Here is a 27,563-nt window from a genome sequence, read left to right as displayed (position 1 = left end):
ATATTCACTAATAAATAAAACTGTCGCTATGATATGCACAAATAACTCACTTAATGGGACGATGGCAAGAGCGAGAAGAGAGATGCCAGTCATGAGAAGACAGATGATGTTGGATAACCTTCGTCCTAGGTACTGAATCATAGGGACGGTGACAGTGGCTCCGGGTATCTCAACTAAGCCACTCAGAGCCATGTAAATAAACGGGTTAGAGCCGAAACCTTCACCTCCCAAAGACAGGCCCAGGAAAACCAGTCCAGAGGTTAAGTAAATGAAGTATATAGCCAGTGTTCTAGCTCGCATCTTTCTCGTTCTGTTGAGGGAAGTAGAAATTTGTGGTTAAAAGTTTTTGTGAAAGATAAAACCAAAATATTATATTCACTCATTGACTTTATTTTTATTAAGGTAAATGTTCTTCAGTTACTGCACTACGTTACTGTTAATAATTTAATTTTTTTAGGTCTTTAAAATATATTATTTCTTTAACTGACGAAGAAAACATTGGTTCAGTTTTGATAAGTTTCCATATGAATGTCAACTTCCAGTATATAGTAAAGATGAGTTGCTGATGAGGACGACAATGCTCAATGATAAATGATTTAACTTTCGGTGTTACTGCTGCCTTAAACTAAGCAGGTCAATAAGAACAGCTTCAACATCTGTAACACTTTCTCCAAAATTAATAAAAGTATTAAACACTTATATGGTCAGTTGAGTGATAAGACGTTAAAAAAACTACCTTGAAGTTCTTGGGCTCCAAACTCCTTGAAATAATTAGTAAACAAAGAGAAACAGATTACCAGTTCCTGTATTATCGTCTAAGATGTCTGGATACTAAGGTCCAACTCACCTGAGCAGTACCGTAAACTCCCCGACAAAGGTACGCAGAAAGGAGACGAAACCTTCACTCTTCATGCCGGTGGAGGCCTTCGAGTTCTGCACGTGAGGAAATTAAATAGATTTATCAGATATTTTTATATTCAGTAGTTTACGTCATGATTCAGTATTTTTGACTTATAATGTTTGGGGAGACAGACCGCATTACCTCACTGGCAATGTTTTTCATCATGGTAAGCAGTTGGTCCCGGGGAGGTAATGTGGCCTTGTTCCAGCGGGCGGCCTTCTCCAGCACCTTCATGGCCCGGTCATGTTGCCCCTGGACGATAAGCCACCGCGGCGACTCGTCCAAAAACCTGAAATTGTAGTTGTCATCAGAATTAAATCCCTTAATAAGAATATGTTAGGGCGATTGATTTTAAGCTGAGGTGGAGATTCTTCTTATTGACAATAGTTAAAATAAACCCTTACCACAGAGTAGGGAGGAAGAGGAGTGAAGGGACTGTGGAAACAATCATGAGCCATCGCCAGTCTCTGAAGAGGTAACCCATAGCACCCCAGGTCATCACAGAGATGGTCCACGGCAGGAATATCATAATGCCCATGACTGACCTAAGGCGTGGCTCAGTCGTCTCTATAACTGTTGGATCCAAAGTGATTATCATGATTAGACAAGGTTGTATAATCTTCTATGGGGTAATTGTTATCATTAGCCAATATTCTATAATCTTCTATGGGAGTAATATATAGTACAGTTGCGGACAGAATTCCCTGGATACTTGGTAGTATCAGGTATGTTACAGTAATTACTTGAGGATCATTAAGTGAGAGGATTGGAATTTTAACATATTTTCTCAGATTTTAACACATTTTCTCAGATTTTAACACATAATTTCCAGATTTTATCAAATTTTCTCAGATTTTAACACATTTTCTCAGATTTCAGCACATTTTTCTCAGATTTTAACACATTTTCTCAGATTTCAACACATTTTCTCAGATTTTAACACATAATTTCCAGATTTTATCAAATTTTCTCAGATTTTAACAAAATTTCTCAGTTTAAATATTTTTTTCTCAGATTTTACTTTGTATTAAGGAGTGTTTTTTGTTTTAATTATGTTGGTTCCGACATAAGAGTCACCCCTAGAATTAGATGCCATTTATTACCAAGTTAAGTTAGGTTAGGTTAAGTTAGGTTAGGTTAGATTAGGTTAGGTTAGGTTTACAATAGGACAAAAAAAAAGATGTATATCAAACAATATTTACCGATGGTGTAAGCTGTCTGCAGGGACGTTGGGTGCATGAGACCTACGATGAAACGAAACACCAATATAGCTGACATGTTAGGTAACCAGCTTAAACAGTTACCCACAACAGCGTAGGTAATAGTGCCAATTGCCATTATCCTCTTGCGTCCATACCTGTAAGTTGACACATGAGTCTGAGTAAATTAACAGCTCATAAGGTATTAATCAAGCTTCACAAGGTACTACTTAAGCTTCACAAGGTACCACTTAAGCTTCACAAGGTATTACTCCTTAAGCTTCACAAGATACTCCCTAAGCTTCACAAGGTATTGCTACTTATGCTTCACAAGGTACCACTTAAGCTTCATAAGATACTCCTTAAGCTTCACAAGATACTCCTTAAGCTTCACAAGGTATTGCTACTTATGCTTCACAAGGTACCACTTAAGCTTCACAAGGTACAAAAAACAGCATCGAGAGAAGATAGTTACTTGTCAGAGAGCCAGCCACTGATAGAGGAGGAGAGACAAGCACCTATAAAATATATGCTGGTGTAGGTTGGCCTCAGGGACTTATAATCACATACCAACTCGAACTGCAATGAATAAAAACACAGACTTATAACAAAGAAGAAAAATATCATATTATTATTCTACGATTCTACGATACTGAAGTTTGTATTAGTTAACAACATGATATTGTTTGAAGTTTGTATTAGTTAACAGTATGATATTGTATTTAGTGAGGGTTTGGGGGGTGGGGGGTTATTCATGAGTAAAATACGTTTTGTTGATAATTATATTTGTTCTAATGATGAGGTCTTTAATACAGTCGTTTTTGAGGCATAGATGAGGTGGTTATAACATAGATGAAATACATACAGTAATTTTTTTATTGTAACTGTGTATTGGTGACTGGGATAAATACATCCCTGTTACTGTGTTAAAAACTATCAAGAAGACATTTATTAGATATGAAGACTCGATACATTAGTAGGGGTAATTATAACCTCTGATGTAAGGGTGCTGTAGAAGGTGGAGTTATCGAAGATCCAACGAGTACAAGGTCGTATCTCCTCACTACCGTCTTCACCCATCATCAGGTATTCACACGGCGAGCTGATAAAGACGAAATATATAGTAGCAATGGTCAAAACTTATGCCTGTGGTGAATTAGCGTAAGACTACATGCCTAATTGTTTTTCTCAGGTATTAAGAATTCTTATGTTTATTTTCCAGTTGGCAGGGTGGCATGGGGGCAATATGAAGCATTAAACTGAGAGATATAAAAAGTTGTAGTGGGTGAATGGATAAATTACTCATATCCTGTTTAAAAGTCTGCCCACCCTCCCGCTGGTTGTCCCCAGGGCACTCCCAGTCAGCTATAGAATTAGGGAGTGAAGGCAGGCGAGTGTACTGCCTGGCCATATTACCTTATACTGTACTGTACCTTGGTTATGGGTCAATCAACTGGTGAGGAGGTTATTTTAGTGAAATCATGGTTAAACACACACACACACACAGAAGAGGTGATGACTTACACTTGAGTGGTGTTGGAGTGATTGGTGAGGAGTGGGATGGCACCCTCAGGGAGGAGACAGGAGTGGTCCACTTGTGGTGCGAGGAAGGAGCCACCCAGGGATATACAAGGTATCTGGAGCGTCCCTGTCATGATCACAAAAATATGGTGAATAGACCAGCACCCAACAGAAAGTCGCAGTTTCAGTTTGGAGGGAAAATTACTCAAGAACCATTGAGAATTAGTTCCAATGATAATGTATAAAGATTAAAATTTGTCACTGAATGTTTCTAAGCCAATCAGGACTTTATTATTTCTTATACTATTTATTTATTTAATATAAAATGAAGACAGAAACCCCCATTACAATGCCTTTAGTTAGGGAGGCTGATGTCAGGCAGCTTTATTATAAATTCTCGTCTAAAGTAAATAAGAATAAAAGAAACAGTCTTAACCTCCCGACAGAGCGATATGGAATCACTCTTTATTCTACAGGTTCCTTCATCTTGAGAATGAATTGGAACAAAGCACTAAGGAACTGGTATCTGGCAAAAGTGAACTTGATATTATGATTGAGTCCGTGAGTTCGTAATAATTCATGACTAAAAAGAGAGGGGGATAAAATAGAACACTGAGATGCGACCTTACAATACATGATGCTAGCGATCAACAGCAGGTTCCACTTGCCGGTGCCCAGCTGCGTGAGGGTGTCGTCAAACTGGTTACTGGCTCCCATCTTCACACGATCTGATCAGAAAATTTAATGCTTTTATTATGAATTTTTTATTGTTATATTAGTCTGCTTAGTTAATTAAGAATCCTCATTTAATATCTTTGTGGAGTCGTGTAAGAATTGTCTGTATATAATTCCATACAATTTTAGAAATTTTTAGATATTTGCCATCCACAGATAACATAAGATAACCACAGATAAATGCCTGTTTCTTTAGTCATATATAAATTTTGTCTGAAATAAAGTTATCTAGTATTGTAAGGGGGTCACCTGTATGGCCAAGGAAGAAAGTGACTCGTAAGCCTCTCGAAACCTCCCTGTATCTCGTGAACCTCCAAGCTATGGTAAAAGATACCAGGTTCAACCTTATGTCTGACTTTCTGCTTGTAAATGACTGAGGATTTATTGTTCTCATGCTACGAGCCATACACTGTGCTTTACCGGTTCTTGATGTCTACTCTCAATGGGGTCGAGTTTTCTACTTAGGAATATCAATTATACAAAATGACGGATTTCCTCAACCTGGTTTCGTAATTACGTCACTTGTAGAATGTCTATGGGGTTTTGTTATCGTGAGGTGTTGACTTAAATAGAGAGAACAACGAACAGGAAGTGGCGACACCCAAGACTAAAAATTGTTTTGACTGCCTCAAGGAACTGATTTGCGAGACTGAACTGAGGGAGTTGTCTCAGTATTGGACAATGTATCATTTCATTCATGATTATATTCATCTGAGTGTTTCGTCTCTTCCATTTCTTCATTGTTGTTGTTTGCTTCCAGGCTGTAGTAGTGGAAATAGTTGTGGGTTGGGTCTAGTGAGTGGTTCTGGCAGCTCCCTGAACAACAACTTTTATCCACCATGGTTGAGTGTGATTGAGAGATCATGTTCATCCCTAAGAGTGTCCGTGAATTGCCATTATCAAAGACAGTAAACAAGTATATGTGTCTCTCGCTGTCATGGCTTACCACAGACCGCTCACATTCATGATTCATCAAAGACCAAGGCTCAAGGTCTCCTGACGAAGGTTACCAGCCTTTAGCAACGCCCTGATTCGTGTGGTTGTATGAAAACCTGAGGACCATCCAAATACTGTTGACGAATCTCTTAATAATTTCCCTGCAGCAGACGTTAATGCTCGTGGGGGATAAGTGATCATATTACCTTCAGGTAGGTGGTGGTCGGCAGCTGTCAAACGGGGAGGTACTACCGCCTGGGATGATATTGGACACATAATGTGTTGTCTAATGGTAGACCCTGCTGCTATATGTGACCAAGTACCAGGTTGTTGATCTGACTTTCTGCCTCATTTACACACAATTGCAGGGTCTCCATTTGTTACCGCCACAGTAAGATAAGCTAGAAGAGAGAGAAAGAGAGGGATAACCATAATAAGATAAACTAGGCGAGAGAGAGAGAGAGAGAGGGTATGAGATAAGAGATATAGTGTTGACAACGAATTTGCTGACCAATCTGCTGAGGTGTTTCAATACGAAAACATATGGCCCTCGCCTCCGGGCTGAGATTGCCCTCGAGGGTAGTCTACTGATTTCTACAGGACAACACGTTGGTTCAGACCACTAGACCCTAAAACGTGAGTGATCGTGAAGTATTAGAATCTGCTAAGAAACTCTAAATAACTTTTATAAGTATATTTGTGTACTGCAATTTGATCATATTATACCAATTGTCTCCTGTATCAATAGTTATAACATGCGAGTTATATTTAAGATGTTAACAGGCTATGTACTGTATATTGATTGTATTTCATAATATGTGTCCTGAGATAACAGCATTTGTTATATGAGAAATGTTCTTTAACAGGTTTTGACCGAATTATATGGTACGCGTCAACGTTGAGGGTTTATTTCTCCAGCAACAAACCAATAACGCTCCTATGAGCGTTAACACCATTGTTTCTCTTACTTTGTCAACACAGCATACACACAGTATATCGTTTCTCACTATTGAATTTTTTTTTAATTTGTATTTATTTATCATCATCATCATCATCATTATTATTATTATTATTATTATTATTATTATTATTATTATTATTATTATTATTATTATTATTATTATTATTATTATTATTATTATTATTATTATTATTATTATTATTATTATTATTATTATTATTATTATTATTATTATTTTTATTATTATTATGATTACATTTTCGCCCCCCAGGCCCTGATGTGGGTCATTGGCCAGTACCCGGGTGGACTAATACCATTAAAAAAAAAAGGTCTGTTATGATGCTACACAATGGAGGGCCCCGGATGTAATATACAGGAAATTTGTGAACCAATAAGACATTAGTTTCCCTCAAGTACCTCCTCAATCCTCAACGGTTTATTCGCTCTAATCTTGTATTCGTGGTCGTGATTGTCAGCTTTATGACGATATTATGATAAGTCAGAAAATTTAAGTTGATATCAGTTGTCGCCATTTTTATTCACACAGTAATTTAAATACTTCAAATTCTCCCTGTGAAGAAATTTAGAGAGAAAACACCACCCCTATTGACCATTGAGGTGTGTGTGTGTGTGTGTGTGTGTGTGTGCGTGTGCGTGTGTGTGTGTGTGTGTGTGTGTGTGTGTGTGTGTGTGTGTGTGTGTGTGTGTGTGTGTCCTTAAAACTATTTAGATTTTCAATTCCCTGGTTCCCCAAATTGACGAATCATAAATAACTATAAAATCAAATTCACTACGATCATATCAATAGCAGAGCATTTTTATGAGGGAGAGGCGATCAACTTGTAAGATATTGTGAGATACGAGCATGATGGAGGAGCTGGTAGGTAGGGAGGCAAGAGTCCACCTCGGTAATGGGGGAGGATTATGCGTACTGACGGGGCTCACAATTGTTTTTCAGCTATGGGGGAGAGGGAGAGGAGAGGAGGGGAGGGGAGGGGAGGGAAGGGGAAGGGGAGGGAAGGGGAAGGGAGAGGAGAGGAGGGGAAGAAAGTGGAAAGGGGAGGGGAGAAAATAATTAAGCACATGGATACTTTTTAATTATGGCTACTGGACGTTATGTGTTGTTCTCTTCCTCATGACACCTCATACACCTCTGGTCGCATTCATCCCCTCACACCCACCCACACACACACATCCTGGACTGAAGTGATCACGTTAGACGATGTGCAGAACAAGTGGGATAACTACCTGGACACTATCACCAAAGCCTACCACCACTTCTTTCCAGCCAAGACACTGAGGATCCACCCCGATGATGTCCCGTGGATTACACCCTGTATCAAAAGACTAATTGAGCAGCACAACAAGGCATACTACACCAACAACTGCCTGTACAAAAGTCTACGTAACCAGGTCATCAGGGAAATCAAGTCAGCCAAGAAGTCTTATTATCCCAGGAAAGTGCACGGCCTCAAGGAGGTCGGCATCGGTCAGTGGTACTCCAAGGTTAAAGATCTCTGTGGTCTTAACCGTCAGTCTCCCACACTTCCTTTCATCTCACATTTACCTAGAGAGGAGGCAGCTGAGATAATTAATAACCATTTTGCTACCATATGTATACCTTACCTAGTCTTGACCTCACTCTCCTCCCAGCTTACTTACCTTCCCCCTTCCCCCCTCCCAGTGTTCAACCATTTGAAATCGCCAACAAACTCCTGAAATTTAAATCCAAACGCTCCACAGCCCCAATCGACCTCCCAATCAAAATATACAAGGGGTTTGCAGTCGAACTTGCCACCCCCCTCTGTTCTATTTAATGCATCCGTCAGACAAAGCAAATGCCTTAATGATTGGAAAACCGCATTTGTCACCCCCTATCCCCAAGTTCCCCCACCCCACAGTCCCCTAACGACCTCAGGCCAGTTGCCATTACCCCCATACCCAGTCTACTCTGTGAAGACTTTGTTTTTGAGTGGGCATATGCTAGAATTTATCAGTCAATTGATCCACAGCAATTTGGCAATATGAGGACCTCCTCTACATCACACTGCTTAGTTAGTTTCCTGGATTTCCTGCACAAAAACCTGCAGAAACGTAAAACATCATTGGCCGTTGCCCTTGTTGACTTCAGGAAGGCTTTTGACCTTGTTGATCACTGCACTGTTATCAACAAGGAGATTGCACTAGGGCTGCCCACCAACCTGGTCTCATGGCTCACTGATTTTTTTGAGTGAACGTCGTCAGGCAGTCAGGTACCAGGGTTCTGTCTCCACATTCCAACACCTCACCTACGGTGTTCCCCAGGGGACCAAGATGGGACCACTGTGCTTCCTGATCAACGACGCTCTATCGGACACTCCTCACAGGTGGAAGTACGTGGATGACTGCAATGTGGGGGTTATAGTGGACAACACCTCACCGGACTACTCATCATTACAAGGCACCCTGGACAGGCTACAGGCATGGACTACGGAGAACAAGGTCACCATCAACCACACCAAAACCGTAGTCATGCACACCAATGCTGCCACCACTCCAATGCAAGCTCCAGCAGTCACAGTGGGTGCCCATTAGGGGGCAGTGAAATTTTGCTCAAAGCTGCACTCTTCAGGCATTGTTCCTTATACATATCTAAGACTCCATGCCAAATTTGAAGCTGATATGTCGAGGTTTAGTCTGCCGCATTTTCTACTGAAATTTTTAAATTTACCTACAGTACTAGCCAAACAGCCGCTGTGGCGGTGCAATGTTCTGTTCAGTGTTTATCAACTTTTTTTTCATATCTCTTATTTCATTTAAGTTGTCTTGTTGCAGATGAGTATGGTGCTATGTCTATATTGATTATCAGCCTTTTCTCATTTCATTTCTCAATGTTGTGTTACTGTACTGTAATGTAGGGGAGACCTGGGTAAGTTGGCGCACTTGAAATTATTCAAATAGTTACCGTTAAGCAGTTCACACCGATTTAAGAGGCAAGAAATTGAGATGGCTAGCTTAGATAATTTGACGTCACTCTATTTTGATGGTAAGAAGACCGCCACTCGTGTGATGATAAAGAATGAGAAGACCGAGAAATGGAGTTCGAGGATGATGGTGAAAGATCATTATGTCACCATGGTTGAGCCTGGCAATGAATATCTCACACATGTGACTCCCAAGACTGGACACGGAAAGCAGATTGCCAAAACTATTCACGAGTTTCTGGTGGAGAAAAATCTAACCCAGCAGCCCATTGTGTGTGTTGGTTGTGATGGAACCAATGTAAATGTAGGATCAGAAAATGGAGTCATTCATCATCTTGAAATGTTACTTGGTCACCCGCTCCATTATTTCATATGTCAGCTTCACGGAAATGAGCTGCCTTTCCGCGCAGTTTTTTATCACTATGATGGTAAACCAAGTGGTCCTGAGCATTGGCGTGGTCCCATTGGAAAGCAGATCAAGGAGTCTTTGTCTGAGCTTCCAGTTGTCGCCTTCCAGCCAGTCAGTTTCCCTGATTTCCCTGTGTTTAATGATGAAGTGGAGAAAGATCTGTCCTGGGATCAGAAATACCTGTATAGGATTTGTAAAGGAGTTATCACAGGTGTTGTTGAAGATGACTTGGCTGCTATTGAGCCAGGTCCTCCCTGTGTGTCAAGGTGGAACACCTTATGGAGTAGAATCCTCAGGCTGTATGTAGCAACATCAAGACCCAGCCATGAGTTGAAAAGAATTGTCATTACAATAATAAAGTTCAGTGCTCCAATGTGGTTTTACATCAAGATACACCCTTACGTAACACACGGCTCAAGGAACGTATTCCAGTCCCTGCTATATATGAAACACCTGAATAGTGAGGAGGAGACGATAGTGAAGAAGGCTGTCCAGAGATGCCGACTACTCCGGCTACACCAACGCTCTCTCCACCCTGGAAATGCCATCCCTCAGTGACCTCCACCACCAAGCACTAGCAAGGTTTGGCAGTGGACTACTGCACCATCCTCGTCATTGCCACCTCCTGCCACCGGCAGTCCCCCGCCCACCTCACGCAGTCCGCCACTACAACAAAATTCAGCCCACAAGAGCCTGCACTGATAGATATAAGAATAGCACCATCTCATCTATTGTTAAAATAATAAACAATTCTTTATTTATGTACTGTACAGCCCTGTAAATGTATTCAACGCATATCATTATGTCTAAATCAAATGTAAGTTTGTATATTTTCAGCCACCGGCTGCACCTCTATTAATAAACCGTTTATTATTATTATCATTATTATTATTATTATTAAACACACACACACACACACACACACACACACACACACACACACACAAGACGTCAGAAATATTCACAAGATAATAATAGATGTATACTTTGGTTTACAGAGTCGTACAGTTAATTATTTGTAGATGTTTTTGATTTATTTTTGTTAGTTTAGCTGTACTGTTACTGTAATCGGCTGTAGTCTCCTGTAGCCTTCTCAAAACCAACTACGAAATACAGATAGACAGGTGAATGATAATACCTGAATTAAAACGATAAAATAAGAAAATTTAGTTGTCAAAATAGCGTCACTTCTCTTACTTTTAGTCAGGGGGGGGGGGGCAATTCAAGTCACCTGTGTTTGAGATAAATGACCTCTGTCTCACCTTGATGAGTCTCTTGTTAGTTCTGATTGACGCAGAAAGGTCACACGTCCTTCCTCCCTTCAAGAACTTATGGTTACACTTTTGAGGATGTTAGCTGAATTCATCATCCTCAGGGACTTAAACCAAGATTCACATAGGGTTAAACGATCGTTCTGCAGTAATTAGAAGACGACAAAGCGTTTAAATTGTGAAGGAACACCTATCACGTCTTAAAGTGTTCCCGACTGCCACAACACAAGGGAGATACTACAACACTACACACTCCCACTACACTAAACTGTGCCAGAATCTACCTAAGCTACACCCTGGCCAGTAATGCTTCCCAATAGAAGCATCCTGTTTCAGACTAACTCCTACCTTGGGGTTGGTGATGATATTACTAGAGGGACCTTAAGGCTCGCCTCTGTCCTGGTAGCACCGCCACTTATACACTGACGACACACAGTTGCATACTACCTACCTCCCTCACACACAGCTGCCTCCCATCCCCCCATTGCTACGTTGTTTTCATCCCTCAGAGAACCAACAGTATCCTCAGCTTTCACTTTACTCCTAACACACATATTAAAGGACTTGGGACCTTAATAAATTTGGGGTAATTTTATCTCGATATGGCGTTTGGATAATCTGATTTTCCTGATTGACCACATTTAGGTTAGGTTAGGTTAGGTTAGGTTAGGCAGCACAGGATTAGTTTGTTCTACCAATTTCAGAAGAGATAAATAAATTCCCTCGGTTATGACACAGTATTTCTAAGTTACTGAATGACTCCCCCCCCCCCCGGGTGACAGGTAACGCGAGGGCAGAGTAAAACGAAGTCCCAGTTTAGGCAGTGGACGACGGAGGAAGGTGCACGGGGATGGGTAAGGAAAGAAGATGGTATTAATATCGGAAAGTATTCACGTTTGTACACCAGAGAAAAGTATAGCTTTAGTGTATTTAACTCGCCTATTAAACACGCAATTACTCATAAACATGCACTTTATAACGCACGGATTTTGATTACCTAATATCAGATTTTGACTCATCCTTGCGTCCTTACTCTCCTTATTTTTGTTTCTTTTTATACCTTCCTTCCTTCCTTACAGTCGTATATCATGCATCTGGTGAAATGTTGACAGTACAGGTTGAAAATGATAGCTGTCATATACTGTGTATTCTCCCAGGATGTTTGACTATAACCTTATTTTTAACTCTTTCCACGTGTGTGTGTGTGTGTGTGTGTGTGTGTGTGTGTGTGTGTGTGTGTGTGTGTATTTTATCTCCTATATATTCTCCACCAACAGTCATCAATTCTGGTGTAACTATCGTATGAGTGTTCTTACCTAACAGCACACATCCCCCCTTCCCCTCACACACTCATTAACTTCACCAAAGCATTTGACCTAATTCGACTACAGTTAATCATCAACAAAGCTATCGACCTCGGGTTTCGGAGAAGTCTTATGTCATGGCTTACAGACTTCCCTAGTGACCGACGCAAAGCCGTACGCTTCCGAGGTGGCTGTCTCCACTTTTCAGTCACTCACCTGTTGCGTCCCCCAAGGCACCAAGATGGAACCGTTCTAATTCCTTATGCTTATCAATGATGCCCTAAGAGAAACCTCTGCTCGCTGGAAATATGTCGACGACTCCACCATTGGGATCAGTGTCAACAACTCGGCTTCCGACTACACCACCCTCCAGGATTTATGGGACAGTCTCCAAAATTGGGCCACCAAGAACCATGTCACCATCAACCATGCCAAGACAAACTTCTCCGACCTTGTCCCATCTCCCTCCATTACTTTAGGTCCCAACACACTCCACATTGTAGACTCCACTAAGCTCCTCGGCGTCACTATAGATAACAAACTAAATTGGAAACCACACGTCAGTGAAGTTGTCAAATCCTCCAGTTTCCGTTTCCACCTCCTCTGCCGACTCAAGTCCCTCGGAGTTCCTGCCCCCGAGCTCCTCAGTGTTTAGTTAGCATTCATACTTCCCAAGCTCACCTATGCCTCCCCTACCTGGTCTTCCTTCCTAAATGCCACACAATGTAAACACCTAGAAGTGCAAAAGAGGGCGCTTCAACACATTGACCCTCTCGGCTCTCACTGACCATCACCACGACCTCATGTAACTGTATATTTTCAAACCTTCCGTCTTCCACACACACACACACGGACGGACACACACACACACGGGCGGACACACACACACATACACACACACACACACACACACACACACACACACACACACACACACACACACACACACACTACATCCTTGACCACCGAAGGGTCAAGACGTACCTGGCGCTCCTCTCGGAGCAGCCAGGTCAACTGTTATGTTGGCCCATACCAACCCCCTCCCCTGAACCCTCCTCCCCACCGGAATATCAACATGTTCTCGCCAGAAGTTACTATTTCATTTAGGAAAGGAATGGAACCAGTGTTAAACAGAGGTGAACAGTGGTGAACAGTGCTTAAGTCAGTGAGAACAACTCAACAGTAACAGTGGTACCCAAGTTGACCTTCACACAGTGAGGTCCCAGGTACCCAGTGATAACGGCCCGTGAGACCCAACAACCAGCGATGTGTTAATCCGTCTACGATAGGAAGGCCTGGAACCACACCTCACTCATATAACACCATCTGTGAGGGAATTACTACACCACGTGAGGCCCCTCATAACACCATATGTGAAGGAGTTACTACACCACGTGAGGCCCCTCATAACACCATCTGTGAGGGAATTACTACACCACGTGAGGCCCCTCATAACACCATCTGTGAGGGAATTACTACACCACGTGAGGCCCCTCATAACACCATCTGTGAGGGAATTACTACACCACGTGAGGCCCCTCATAACACCATCTGTGAGGGAATTACTACACCACGTGAGGCCCCTCATAACACCATCTGTGAGGGAATTACTACACCACGTGAGGCCCATCCTAACACCATCTGGGAGAGAGTCACTACTCTACGTGTTTGCTGTTCAACACCTAATTAATCTGTATGTTCACTGTATGTTCCTTTACCTTTCTCTAATGAAGGCTTTTGTTAAACCACCAATGTATGTAATAAGTCATTTATGTCCAATGTATATTTTCAGCCTTCGGACTGCAGAACTTTTTCAATAAACCGTTAATTATTATTATTATTATTATTATTATTACACACACACACACACACACACACACGGACGGACACACACACACACACACACACGCACACACACAACAAAAAACAAAAACAAAGTCACGTACAGGGCATGTCTGGAATCTATTTGCCTCGTGGTGCTCCCTGGACATCCAACTTAGCCTAACCTAACTTGCACAGTAACACACCGTTATATCCTGCAGGCGTCCATACCACTCACCTCTCCACACCACTCACCTCTCCACACCACTCACCTCTTCACGCCACTATTCTCTCCATACCACTCACCTCTCCACACCACTCACTTGTTCACACCACTCACCTCTACACACCACTCACCTGTCCACGCCACTCACCTGTCCACACCACTCACCTGTCCACACCACTCACTCTCCACACCACTCACCTCTCCACGCCACTCACTCACACCACTCACCTCCCCACGCCACTCACCTCTACACACCACTCACCTGTCCACGCCACTCACCTGTCCACACCCACTCACCCTCCACACCACTCACCCTCTCCACACAACCAACCTCTCCACACCACTCACCTCCACGCCACTCACACACCACTCACCTGTCCACGCCACTCACTTGTCCACATCACTCACCTCCACACAACTAACCTCTCCCACACCACTCACCCTCTCCACACCACTCACCTCCAATACACCACTCACCTGTCCACACCACCTCACCTCAATACACCACTCACCTTCTCCACACCACTCACCTGTCCACAACTCACCTCCACACCACTCACCTGTCCACGCCACTCACCTGTCCACATCACTCACCTCCACACAACCCCAACTCTCCACACCACTCACCTCAACACACCAATCACCTGTCCACACCACTCACCTGTCCACACCACTCACCTCAACACACCACTCACCTGTCCACACCACTCACCTCTCCACGCCACTCACCTCTCCACACAGCTAACCTCTCCACACCACTCACCTCTCCACACCACTCACCTCTCCACACCACTCACCTGTCTACAACCAGATATTAAGAGTATATATAGAACGAGAAAATGAGTTCAAAAAGAATTTGCACGTGGAAAGAGAAATGACGCAATGAAATCTTACTCACAGGATTTATTTATTTTAATGATCGTGAGGGCACCATGGGCTCACCCAAAGGTCTTCAAATACTATTGAAGTTGAGAGAAGGAATAGAGATAACAACGTGGACCTGTGTTTGAATTTAATGTAGTAGAATTCAAGGAGGAGGAGATCTTTCTAGGATTAAGATCTAGCTTGGGTACAATAACCTACGCTATTCCTCCCTCTGCTTCCCTTTTCTCCCGTTGCAATATCTCAGTTATACGTAAGACAGAAGAGGAGTCAGAAGAAGGAGAAAAATAATATATTGAAGGTAGTTGAGGTGGAAGGTGGTGTGTGGAGCCTATAGTAGTTGGTGAGAGCAGGAGATAGTGAGTGTGTGTACGGCAGTAAGGCAGGACAGTTGGACACTATTTTGGAGCACTTAGCCCAGAGGAGGACGGTAACTGGACCAATCCATTTTTGCTTTCAGGATCTTAAGTGAGATTTTAGCGTGATGATTTGCTTTCAGAATGAAATATCTTATTTTTAACGCTGATTAGCAAAAGAAAACAAACAAATTGCACCATAAATAAAGAAATGGAAAATATAAAACAGATCAATAGTGAGAAACGATATATATATATATGTTGTATTGTCAAAGTAAGAGAAACAATTGAGACCCTAATATTATGTGTAAATGAGGCAGAAAGTCGGTGAGATCAGCAACATGGTACTTGGTCATAATTTTTTTGATGCTAACACTGGATATTGGAGGTCATACTATGATAACAGACCAACCAGCTGATAAGGGGTGGAAATGATAAAACGAACATTTGGTTACGAAATTTTGTGTATATCGCAGTGACTAAAAAATCACGTATTGCTGTACCAGAAACTCGATATTTTGAAGTAACATAAGCAAATTAGGTTAGATGAATGTTAGGGTTGGGTTAGGTTAGGTTAGGATGAATAAGATTAGGTTGGGTTAGATTAGGTTGGGTTGTAACGGGCCGAGTTTTCTCTTTTCAATAATTTACCATCCAGTTATTCTTTTCAATGAGTATCCGGGTTTATATACTTAACCTTCTTCAGTTCCTAACACACATACTTACTTTATATATTCTTGCTTATATTCTTATATGTTCTTTATCTCTATATACCTTATATTCTTATATATTCTTATATAAGTAACTCTTATGCTTCTCTGCTTATATTTTCCAAGTCAATGTTCTTTCCTTTCATTTCCTGTCATATATTATGATCTCATCCATATATTTTGTTCTAGTTATATTCTAAACCATGGATTAACCTGGGAAACCATGTCTTTGTTATTACCACACTTATTATACTTACAACGGTAGCCTGCCACCACCCAGGATTTTCTAGAATATAACATCTCTTAGTTAACTGTTAGGTAGCGAGCTTCTAGGCACGTGAGTTAGTTATTTTCTGAGAACCAATGTGGGAAAGGATAGAGTGGTGATACTCGTAGACGTAGATTACTAATTCAATATTTATTAACACAGTGATTGGATAAGATGCATCTTAGATTCACTCAGACAAAACAGAACTGCAATTTGTTTCTTAAGTCATCAAACACTTCAAGAACTTATTACCTCATTAAATACCTCCAAATTCTTATTACTTCAATCGACAATTGTGGTCTTGTCACTCTGCCACATGATAGTCAGTACTGGGTATACACCAGATATCACTGGACCCACAGGTCTTACCTTACCAAGTAGCAAATTAACTCTTCACTTCTTGGTTATATCATTATACTCTCAGATTATCATTTCATGGTCACTACCAATGAATACATAGCACACTGGACAACTCCACAATTATCTCAACATACAATACCTCCTGTCAATTCACAAGGAACAACATGGCACTTTTAACTCTCATTCAGTGGTTCAATACTTAACCTGGGATACTATATTTCTGCTAGTTATTCCCCAAACAAGGTACTATAATACTTAGGCCTATGTAACTGTGAGGAGTGCCCCAGGGTAACGCTGGTCTCTACAACAAATGAAGGTCGCTGTTAGGGGTCGGTTGTAGACCGACACACGCTCAGGGAGTGGGCGTCTGATTTGCAGGAAACGGACTTCCCAGTTCAGTCCTGTCGAATTAACGGCATCGTCCAACCCGGTTACCGACCCACGTAGCCGATGAGTATTCAGCTCAACACACTGGAGAGACGTTGAGGAAGTCACGAATGCGTAAAGGTCTAACTTCAACTATACAAAACATACGCCTGGCAACGGTTCAGACAATATCTAAATCTCTACGTTACTCGACTTAATTGGCACAGAATTCACTATGTTAACACATGAGCACTGATATTCACCAAAATTGACTAAGTTAAACTGAATTAATAGGCGGCGGGAACACACGTTAACATACCTGGAGAGACGTTGAGGAAGTCACGAATGCGTGATTCTCCCTCGTGTCGAGGTACAGTGAGTTCTGCTATAACGCGTGTTTTGATAACGCGAATTTGCTCTAACGCGATTTATGAATTCGGAACAATATTTGTATAACGCGATCGCTTGTTTGCTATAACGCGATTTTTGCTTACTATTTCTCCAATTTTGTGGTATTAACTGTGAATATGGTAAAGAAGAATATCTCCAAAAAGCATTCTGATGATAGAATTCCCGGTGATTATCGTAAAAGAAAGGATATAACACTTGAAGAGAAGCTTGATGTTATCAACCTCAAAATCACCCTTCTCCCCATCAAGTTACATTCATATTTTTTCAAGGTAAAGTGTTAAATTTACTATATGATTTCATTATTAGATATGAATGTAACATTTATTTAGACTGTGCTATCCTTTGTGTTAGGCTAACTACTAAATTTTTTCGATTTCGAGTAATCTGCACCTAACCCTATTTTCTCCATAAGCCCTGTTATTTCTATTACGCGATTTTCTATAACACGATATTTTACAAGAACACAATTATCGCGTTATAGCAGAACTACCTGTATATACGTGCACTCGCGAGCAGCTTGGGCCTCCATATTCATACCAGAAGGGTCGATCTTACCAACAACATAACTTCTCTATCATTTTGGATCACTGTATACTTAGTTATGAACTCCGGTGTTCTTGATCAGGGTAATTTCCTATGTCTATTCATATAATCTAATCAGAGGTTGAGCTTGCCAGGAAAAGATGGAATATACACGTCGATAACATTAATTCTGCAAGCTTAGGTCTGAGGCGAACAAGGGGCTATTCACGGGGAGGCGCTAGATCTTGGAGATTATACCAGTTGACAGAATAGTTCAGGAGATTAATGACTTTCTCAAATAGACACCTGACACTAATTAAACTATAAACATCAGATTCTCTGATGTCGGGGCGACAAAATGATATAACTTCAGGCGCGATCAGAAACTCATGGATACCCCCACGGACGACATAAAATACGCCACTCTAGCTGGCAAACTCGACACTCACTTACTTGACACGTTCTACTAACGATAAGGACAGTTGAAGCATTCTACCCCACTCACAATGGATCTTGAATGTTCCAACTGTAAACAGACATATCTAAGTTGACTCAAAACAAGGGTGTTCTCTCTCACACTCAAATCCATTTTATAGAGAGGTTGGTTTCAGTAAGTCAGAGAAAATGGGATAACGGAGGACTGAGGTGTCTTGAAGTGATGAGAAACGGACTCCTCAGATGGAGGACTCAAACGAAAGCCGAGGTACATGTTTGGTGGGCTATTGAGCGTAATATGAATCATTTGATTTTTGGCGCTAACTGACGTGTAAGACCGTGGTCATTACAGGGTTAGATTAGGTTGGGTTAGATTAGGTTGGGTTAGATTAGGTTGGGTTAGATTAGGTTGGGTTAGATTAGGTTAAGTTTGCTTATGTTAGCTTAAATACGATTAAAGCAGTTTAAGTAGGGTTATATTTGCTTAAATTAACATTAGCCAGAAGAATAGACAGAAAATATTATACGGAAATACTTTATCCAGATTTAGAATTACCCAATGTACTGTACAGTCCCCTTCACTAGTGCGTTTACAGGGGCTCGTCATATAAACATTCCACAAATCATTACCATTGAGACATTTGTTTTAATATTATTTTACATAGTGTGTTTACTACTGAGAGTTTCCTTCTGTCGAATGTAAACAAACACAGAGCTGCCACACTGCACATAACCTGACGAGTCCCTGTAAACGCACTAGTGAGGGAGACTGTACTCTTACGCCAAGTGTGTCTCCTCAGGTACAGGCGGCGGGAAGATGGCTATTAAATTCGACGATGTTCTACTTCGGCTAGGGATGGGACGCTGGAACCTACCTGTCATCCTTATCATCTCCTATTGTGAGTTTGAGTGTATGTATGTATGTATGTATGTATGTATGTATGTGTGTATGTGTGTTTGCGTGTGTGTGTGTGTGTGTGTGTGTGTGTGTGTGTGTGTGTGTGTGTGTGTGTGTGTGTGTTAATATCGGATCAGATGTGCATCTCAAGCCTTTGGCAGACTCCGTACCCGTGTCTTCAGCTGTAGGGAGCAGAAATTACCTACAAAGTTGCACGTATATTGAGTAGTGGTCCTCCACTCCCTGCTATATGGCAGCGAGACATGGGAAGACAAGAGAACACAATGCCAGCATTCTCACTGACACCAACTGTAGGAGCATCAAGGCTACCATTATCCATAAATAACTACGCTGGACTGGCCAGTGGCCATGTTACCAGCATGGGCGACAGTAGACTGCCAAAGCAGCTACTTTACAGTCACCTAACGAATAGTAAACGTAACGCTCGTGGACAACTGAAAAGGCTTAAGAATAGTCTTAAGAAAAACCTGAAAAAGTGCCAAATCGACCCCCTCACCTGGGAGACGATTACTCCACACCGTAACGCTTGGAGGATCACCACACGAGAAGGTGTCAATACTTTCGAGTTAGCCCGACTACATACCGAGGCAGACAAGCGCCAACACCGGAAAGACGTTGCCGCTGTTCCCTCCCGCACTAGATGTTGCCCTGCACATGTGCAACATCTGTGAACGACCCTGCCGGTCTAGTATCGGCCTCTCTAGTCACTTCAGAACTCACCAATGAAAGTGACATCCTAAATAACTCACATTGTATCATAGGTGGATGATCGTCATACTTGATTCCGAGTGACAGCTAAGTAGTAGTAGTAGTAGTAGGTTTACTAAAATCCAAATATCATACTTTTTTTTTCCAGTGTGACGAAAATTTTTCAGTGTTCTTTCAGTACACAAATATATGTTTTTCAGTGTACCCTGTGAAAGTCTGCATATTTGTTAAGTAAACACTAAAACGAGTAGGTAAAGTGCTTATTTAAATATTTAATCGCTACATTTCTCATAATAAATGTGGATGTATGCAAAAGAACTTATTATTTTTTTTAAACTCAAACTTTCCGACATAATTACCTAAAATGACAAAATTAAAGTTTACTGCAAAAAAACACCCAACAGATTATTATATATCCTTAAAAAAAATTATTTAATACTTTTAATATTACATAGGTGTTCTATACCTTCACACATTACAATAATAAGGGCAGATGACCATTGGCTTCTGTTCTGGTTCATCGATGAGGGATAAATTCCAACACTTCATTTTCTTCAGCCATATAATCACTTTATATATTGAGAAATTTAAATGTATAGAATTACTCATTTCAGTAAAGGAATTATTTTCATGGTCAATATTAACTTCTATTCACTGTACATTTATTTTCATATAGGAATTTTATTACCACAATGGACAATATATGAGAGTTAGTGTCATATACACACCTACCTATACCATAATAAAGGAGCTCACCAATATACCCATTATCTTACTGGTTTCAATAAATTTTTGTCTCGGGGGAATAATGTGTTTTTAGGCACAACAGAAGAAGTGAACCAATTCCTCATGATGGAACAGTCTCCCCAAAACCAGACATTATGCGTTGATATTATATATATATAATCACTAAGGTGGTGCCTAACAGTGGAAATTATCAAGTATTTATCAAGCATAATACTTAGCGATTAAGAAAAAATATGAGACATTATATAAAAAACAAAAAAACAAAACACGTTTTCACCGTGGACCACCTAGCAGGAACTCTTACATGGGGCTGGAAAAAGTATCAAATCCAACAGGACGATCGACTCAAAACATGGCCAAGTTCAGATATGCTTGAACACGGATGCTTGGATGTGGGTGGGTGTGGATGTGTTCGTATGTTGACTTGTGGCTTGTGTGTATGTGAATATATCCAAGTGGGTATGTATGGATGTGGGCGTATGAGATGTGAATATATGTATGTTGATGTTATTGTATGTTGATGGGTGTGTGTGTTTGTGTATGTATGTGTGTGTGTGTGTCTGTGTGTATGTGTGTGTGTGTATGCTACAAGGTCACAACCAGTAATTTTATCCTATGCTGCCCAATTAGATTACCTATTAACCTCTTGTTTAAACTACAGCAAACACACTCGATGTATCACTAGAAACGACACATGGAAATTTTCGTCTCTCACACCAGTTCCATGAAGACAAATTATCACCCACAGTCACATGATAATAGGGAACGAATTACCGATTATTATTTACACTTTGTATATTTCCCCGTAGCGTTGGATAAGATAGTAAAAAGTTATTTATTATCAATGGTGATATATTAAACTTTCGCTGATGCTGTGAGTGAGCTATATAGATGTACGTTTTTCTGTCTCTTCTTCAGTTAGAGGAAAACATTTTAACTCATCAAGGTTTCTTATTCTCTCTCTCCTGTTTCTCTAAACTTACTTTGAAATGATATGACGAATTTCTGAGCATTTCCCCACGTGATTAATTACTTGTGTGTGTGCGTGTGTGTGTGTGTGTGTGTGTGTGTGTGATTGGCAGGGACAATGAATGTGCCGAGTCATACGCTAGGAGGGGCTTTCTTGGCGCCTGCTATCGACGTCACCTGTATCCTACCTGACCATGGGCTTCCTAAGATCACCTCCCTTGACGGCTCCAACCAGACCACAGTGTAAGTAACTCGTACACAATGGCTAATTATCTTATACCTACGATTAATAAACTTGTGATATTATTTTCCAATTATTAATCTACGACTGTGTGACGTTTCTGTATAACTTAGTATCTATTACTATTAATGAATTAATTCAAATTACAGATTTCACGAGTTAGTTTATCTGTTACACAGCATTAGTTACTTGTATTATTGTCCAAGTGTGGATTAATCTTGTCTTAGCTGTATTCATAAACACATACACACTGAAGGAGTAAATCATGCAGGGATCAGTGTGTGTACCTGGAGGAGACGAAGGAAGGGGCGCTGAAGGAGAGACCGTGTACTCAATGGTATTATGACAACTCCACCTTCATCACTACCATCACCTCAGAGGTAAGTTAAGCTCCAGCTCATACTAGTCATTTAAAGCTCATTGTATTGAGTAAGAAATTATTTGCATGCATGCATGTATGGACACTTTCAGTAGACACCAGAAGGAGGTTGGATGCCATTGAAATGTGGATGTTTGAGGCGAATGCAAAGAAAAAGATCCAAATGAGAAGAAATACTTGAAATGTACAGAAAAAAGAAAATGAGATATTTTGGTCATATAATAAGGGATGAGGGAATAATAACATAAAATATTAATGGCAAAGATGAGGGTAGGAGGGCCATATAGGAAACAATTTCACTGGAATATCTAAACTTTTTATACACATTTCTGTCACATAAAAACGTACACTTACAGATACCAACAATATTCAGCTTTGGTATTACATCAATATTTTAACCCCTGTGGTGCGTTGATACAATATACTGTACCGACCTATAATAATGGCAATAGTTTGGTCTGGATGGCACATATAAAGTAAACGTGAATGTTAAGTAATGAAGATCTCATTTGATATTAGAGTCATTAAATCAAGCCAGAGGTTAAGTTTAGGATTGCAAGCATGGTAGGATATGTAGTGATTTAAATGAGAGCTTTTGCTTTTAATGATTCCTGCTTTTGTTTAGAGTATCAACCAAAGGAAATAACAACTCACGGTTATTATTTTGGCTTTTGTGAACTTGTTTATCGTTATTGTTATTGTCGTAAGAGTAAATGAAATAAAACCCCGATTTCTTCATTTCAGTTCAACCTGGTATGTGAGCACAAAGTATGGAGAGCGACTTTCCAGAGTATCTATTTGTTTGGCCTCCTTGTCGGCTCCTCCATCAATGGATTCTTCTCAGACACGTAAGCCCCATACAGCCGACCCATAGTCCTGTTTTAACCCCTTCACCTGTAGTAGATATTGACTTAATAATTGCATACTATAATAAGAAGTTATTTTTTATCTGAATTATAAAGTTTTTTCCTAAATCAAAGTAAAATATAAAGGACAAAATTAGTGGTTCATTTACGGTGATAGAATTATAGTGTTGCATGATAGGATTGTAGAGAGGTGATACATTAACTCCAAAATTATAGAACATTCGTTTATGGTGATGGATGTCCATGCTTATCTGATGTGATGAATAAAAAGTCGAAAATCATACACTACACTACATTACACTACACTACACTACAGTTAGGTTTAGAGATTTCATATGGTTCTTAAATACAGTTTATGGAATAGTTACTTCATTATATCATACAGTTTATGTTAAGTGGAACCTACCATGACTTATGTATATATTTGTGTGCATGTGTGTGTGTGTGTGTGCGTGTGTGTGTGTGTGTGTGTGTGTGTGTGTGTGTGTGTGTGTGTGTGTGTGTGTGTGTGTGTGTCTTTCAGGTACGGGCGTAAGAGGATGCTGGCAGTGGCGACTGTGGTCTATTGCACGTTAGCTATCTGCATTAGTTGGATTCCCGACTTGTCTGCTATACTGGTGGCTCGATTTATTATGGGCGTCATGCACCCAACCTCCAATCACTCAGGATACACTCTAGGTAAACAGCAACTACACCCTAAGTTAACCTTTTACATCTCGAGTACATGTTGACATCTAGAGTACAAATTAACATCTCGATTACATATTAAAATCTTGAGTACAACATCTCGACTACATGTTGACATCTAGAGTACAAATTAACATCTCGATTACATATTAACATCTTGAGTACAACCCCCACACTATTTAAGATAATTTTAACCCACTAATTAGAGTTTTTTATAACAAGGTATTTCTGAAAATATTTAAGAAAAGTTATATGACAATTTCTTTAAATTATCCAACCAGTGTAACGTTACTACACTTAAATAAATAATGAATGGATTATATCATATTAAATGCTTCCCCCATTTCATGTTTGTCTGTCTGTCTGTCTGTCTGTCTGTCTGAATTTCTCTCTTTTTTGCTTCCTCTTTCTTTCTCCTCATCTGCCTCTCTGTCTTCCTGTCTGTCTATCTGTATATCTCTCTCGTTCTCCCTCTCCTTCTCTATCTACCTGTCTGTCTTCCTCTCTGTCTGTCTGTCTGTCTGTCGATAGCCATGGAGATGACCAAGAGGAAGTACCGGGCGCTGGTAGGGACGCTGATCTTCTTCCCCTGGGGGCTAGGCACCATCTTGTGGGGAGGTAACGCTTATCTCATCCGTGAGTGGCGATGGCTCCAACTGGCCGTATCTCTACCTGCTCTCCTCTTCCTCCCCTCACTCTGGTTAGTGGCTTTTTCTTCTGGCTAAACTAATATCTCAAGGACGATGGTGTAACACCTTGAGGACGAGAACTTAAAACAGTGTCTTCAAAAGGCTAATAAAGACTGCAGGTAGCCAATCAGGTGTTATTATTGTCCTCAAAGGGTTAATGAAGATTGCAGTTAGCCAATCAGGTGTTGTGATTGTTCTCGAAGGGTTAACGCAGACTCTAGTTAGCGAATCAAGTGCTGTGAAGTACACCTTGAATTGTAACTACTAAATATAGCAGTTAACTTTACCTGTCCAATGTTTCTGAGAACTGACGAAGGATATACTCTTACATTGGGGTCTCTTCAGGTTTATGGACGAGTCGCCGCGGTGGCTTATCGTCCAGGGGCAACATGACCGGGCCTTGAAGGTGCTGGAGAAGGCCGCCCGCTTGAACAAGGCCACATTACCTCCCCGGGACCAACTGCTTACCATGATGCAAAACATTGCCAGTGAGGTAATGTTGTTTTCCTTCCTTTCCTCACTTACTCCCTCCCTCCACACACTCTCCCTCCCTCCTCTCTCTCTCTCTCCATCCCTCCCTACTTCAAATTCCCTCCCTTTCTCCCTCCACTCTCCTTCCATCCTTCCCTTTACACTCTCTCCCTCTATACTTCCGCCCTCCTTCCACATTCCTTCTCTCCCTCTAATTAGTATGTCACAATGAAAGGATTATTTCTGCGTTTCCTCCCCTATCTACCTGCACAGACCCTTGAGTCACCGCTCCAGGACTCACTTAGTAAATGTAAACATATGAGAGACCATTTATGTAAAGAACAAAATTTTCATTTATTTGAGAACGCTAACAAATCATTCACCTAAGTAATGTATTATCACAAAAACACACACAAAATTTTAGTTCCTTTACAACTATATTTTTTTTCTTTATTTGGCTAGTAGACAATTCAGTATAAGTAAATTTTAGTCTAAGAAATCACTAATATTACTTGACTTTTTTATTTAGATTTGGTGTTTCTTTACATCTCGTTCACCACCAGGCGGAGAGTGTGCCTGAGAAGCGACGTCACCAGAGGGGACTAACCAAAGTAATGGGTAAATTCTTGGACTTCGCCAGATCGTACATGATACTCGTCAGGTGGGCCAACTAGTGGAGAAGTTCAGCTCTCCTTCTCTACGTTTTCTTTTAATCTCAATATTTTTTCGTTCCTTCTCTCTCCTTCTCCAGTTCTCTCTCTCTCTCTCTCTCTCTTTTCAGTCTTTGGTGTTTCATCTGATCTCTCGAAGGTAGAGGGACTTAAAATGACAATACACGTAAAATAAGATAGCTCGCTTTGTATCGCATTTAGAATTAAGATTTGAATTACATAGGAAAAATAGATGATCCCTGACAGTTATGTAGAGTTACGAAGACCTTCCTTGAATCCAATTGTCTCTCTGTTTATCCCAGGACGAGGAGGATGAGGCGCTACACTCTGGCAATGTATGTGTGTTTCACGGTCACTGGTCTAGGGTTTTACGGCCTGTCTCTCAGCGGCAGCACACTTGGCATCAACCTCTTCGTCTTTATGGCGTTATCTGGGACCGCTGAGCTACCCGGTAAAGGTTTGAGTGGAGTTATCGTCGAACGCTTCGGCAGGAGGAATGTAAACATCATTTGCTACGCCTTGACGGCGCTCTCACTACTAGCAGTTCCATTCGTACCAACAGGTTAGGTGGCGTTGTGTTTGGTTCATATTTCCTACACATTCACGGGAATTTTACCTTATAAACCAAGAAATAAACCAAGAACATGGGAGATTAAGTTGTAAATCACAGACCTCTTTTTACAGGGTCGACCTGGTTGATCGCCGTTTTGTCGCTATTAGGGAAAATCACCATCAGCTTCAGTTACACCATCATCTTCCTTCACTGTGCTGAATGCTTCCCTACCGAGGCTCGAACCCGTGGTCTCGGCACCTCCACCATTATGGCTCAAGTTGGATCCGTGTGTGCTGCTTTTGTGGTAGAATACCTGGTAAGTTTTTTTATGGGGCTTTTCCACACACACACACACACACACACATACACACACACACACACACACACACACACACACACACACACACACGTCATAGCTTCACTTCATCTCGAATATTTGTATACCACGAAGACTTTGCAATAACTTGGAGGACATAGTTACTCTGGTATGGTATATTTCAGGGGTCGGTGGCTATCTGGGCCCCGTCTGTGCTCTTCGGTATGTCGTCATTAGTGGCCTCCGCCGTGATGCTGACGCTACCCGAGACCCGAGGTGCTGCTCTCCATGATACCGTGGTGACCCTGGAGGCTCGACCATCTAATAGCAGGTAGGTCACAGGTAGTAACGGGTATATAGACAGTGCAGGTATATACTGTATACAATGTAGATAGATAGTGCAAGCATGTAAACAATGTATATAGATGGTGCAGGTATATAAACAATGGCAAACAGGACGTCTGTACGATTAAGGATAGTCTATAAACCCACCATATACTTCATTCCAATAAGATCCTTCACTTAAACAACAACAGATGTATAAATATGTAAACAGACGTAAATATGTAAACAGACGTGTAAAATGTAAACAGACGTAAATATGTAAACAGACGTGTAAATGTAAAGTGTAACATTATATCCTCGATTCCAGGTCCGTACGGAAGAAAAACCAGATGAGGAAGACAGCTGAGACAACTTTAAGAACATAAGAAAAAAAGGAGTGTGCAATAGGGCGGTTGGCCTGTGCATGGCAGCTCCTGTCGAGAGTTACTACCACTCTCTATCGTCC

At 41.0% G+C, this 27,563-nt stretch overlaps 2 protein-coding genes across 7 annotated transcripts in view; one reads left to right on the top strand and one right to left on the bottom strand.

Moving 5' to 3' along the window:
- Positions 1-11,356, bottom strand: part of LOC121880045 (organic cation transporter protein-like) — a 13,960-nt gene extending 2,604 nt beyond the window's left edge. The window contains exons 1-10 of one of the 3 annotated variants that reach the window (XM_042387042.1): positions 11,245-11,356; positions 4,251-4,349; positions 3,625-3,748; positions 3,094-3,202; positions 2,576-2,679; positions 2,104-2,258; positions 1,306-1,474; positions 1,043-1,190; positions 848-933; positions 51-310 (exon numbers count right to left, since the gene is read on the bottom strand). In XM_042387042.1, the coding sequence (XP_042242976.1) occupies positions 51-310; positions 848-933; positions 1,043-1,190; positions 1,306-1,474; positions 2,104-2,258; positions 2,576-2,679; positions 3,094-3,202; positions 3,625-3,748; positions 4,251-4,338 (1,243 nt within the window). In that variant the 5' untranslated portion in view covers positions 4,339-4,349; positions 11,245-11,356. Of the gene's footprint in view, positions 1-50; positions 311-847; positions 934-1,042; positions 1,191-1,305; positions 1,475-2,103; positions 2,259-2,575; positions 2,680-3,093; positions 3,203-3,624; positions 3,749-4,250; positions 4,350-10,856; positions 11,176-11,244 lie in introns of those variants that run through there. The other 2 variants (XM_042387044.1, XM_042387043.1) reach the window with 2 other exon arrangements.
- On the top strand, positions 5,905-27,563 carry LOC121880044 (organic cation transporter protein-like). 4 transcript variants are annotated; one of them, XM_042387040.1, is made up of 13 exons: positions 5,905-5,928; positions 19,358-19,456; positions 22,014-22,143; positions 22,413-22,521; positions 23,265-23,368; positions 23,910-24,064; positions 24,605-24,773; positions 25,108-25,255; positions 25,797-25,894; positions 26,207-26,466; positions 26,589-26,773; positions 26,959-27,104; positions 27,426-27,563. In XM_042387040.1, the coding sequence occupies exons 2-13, from the start codon at positions 19,375-19,377 to the stop codon at positions 27,481-27,483; spliced, it is 1,644 nt and encodes a 547-aa protein (XP_042242974.1). In that variant the 5' UTR covers positions 5,905-5,928; positions 19,358-19,374; the 3' UTR covers positions 27,484-27,563. The 4 variants fall into 4 exon arrangements, with proteins under 4 accessions (XP_042242974.1, XP_042242972.1, XP_042242975.1 ...); XM_042387038.1 differs by lacking the exon at positions 5,905-5,928 and adding an exon at positions 15,456-15,559; XM_042387039.1 differs by lacking the exon at positions 5,905-5,928 and adding an exon at positions 15,473-15,597.

This window comes from Homarus americanus, unplaced genomic scaffold (assembly GCF_018991925.1).
Source record: "Homarus americanus isolate GMGI-L3 unplaced genomic scaffold, GMGI_Hamer_2.0 scaffold30108, whole genome shotgun sequence".
In the NCBI taxonomy this organism is placed as follows: Eukaryota; Metazoa; Arthropoda; class Malacostraca; order Decapoda; family Nephropidae; genus Homarus; species Homarus americanus.
This window is presented reverse-complemented; position numbering and strand designations above follow the sequence as displayed.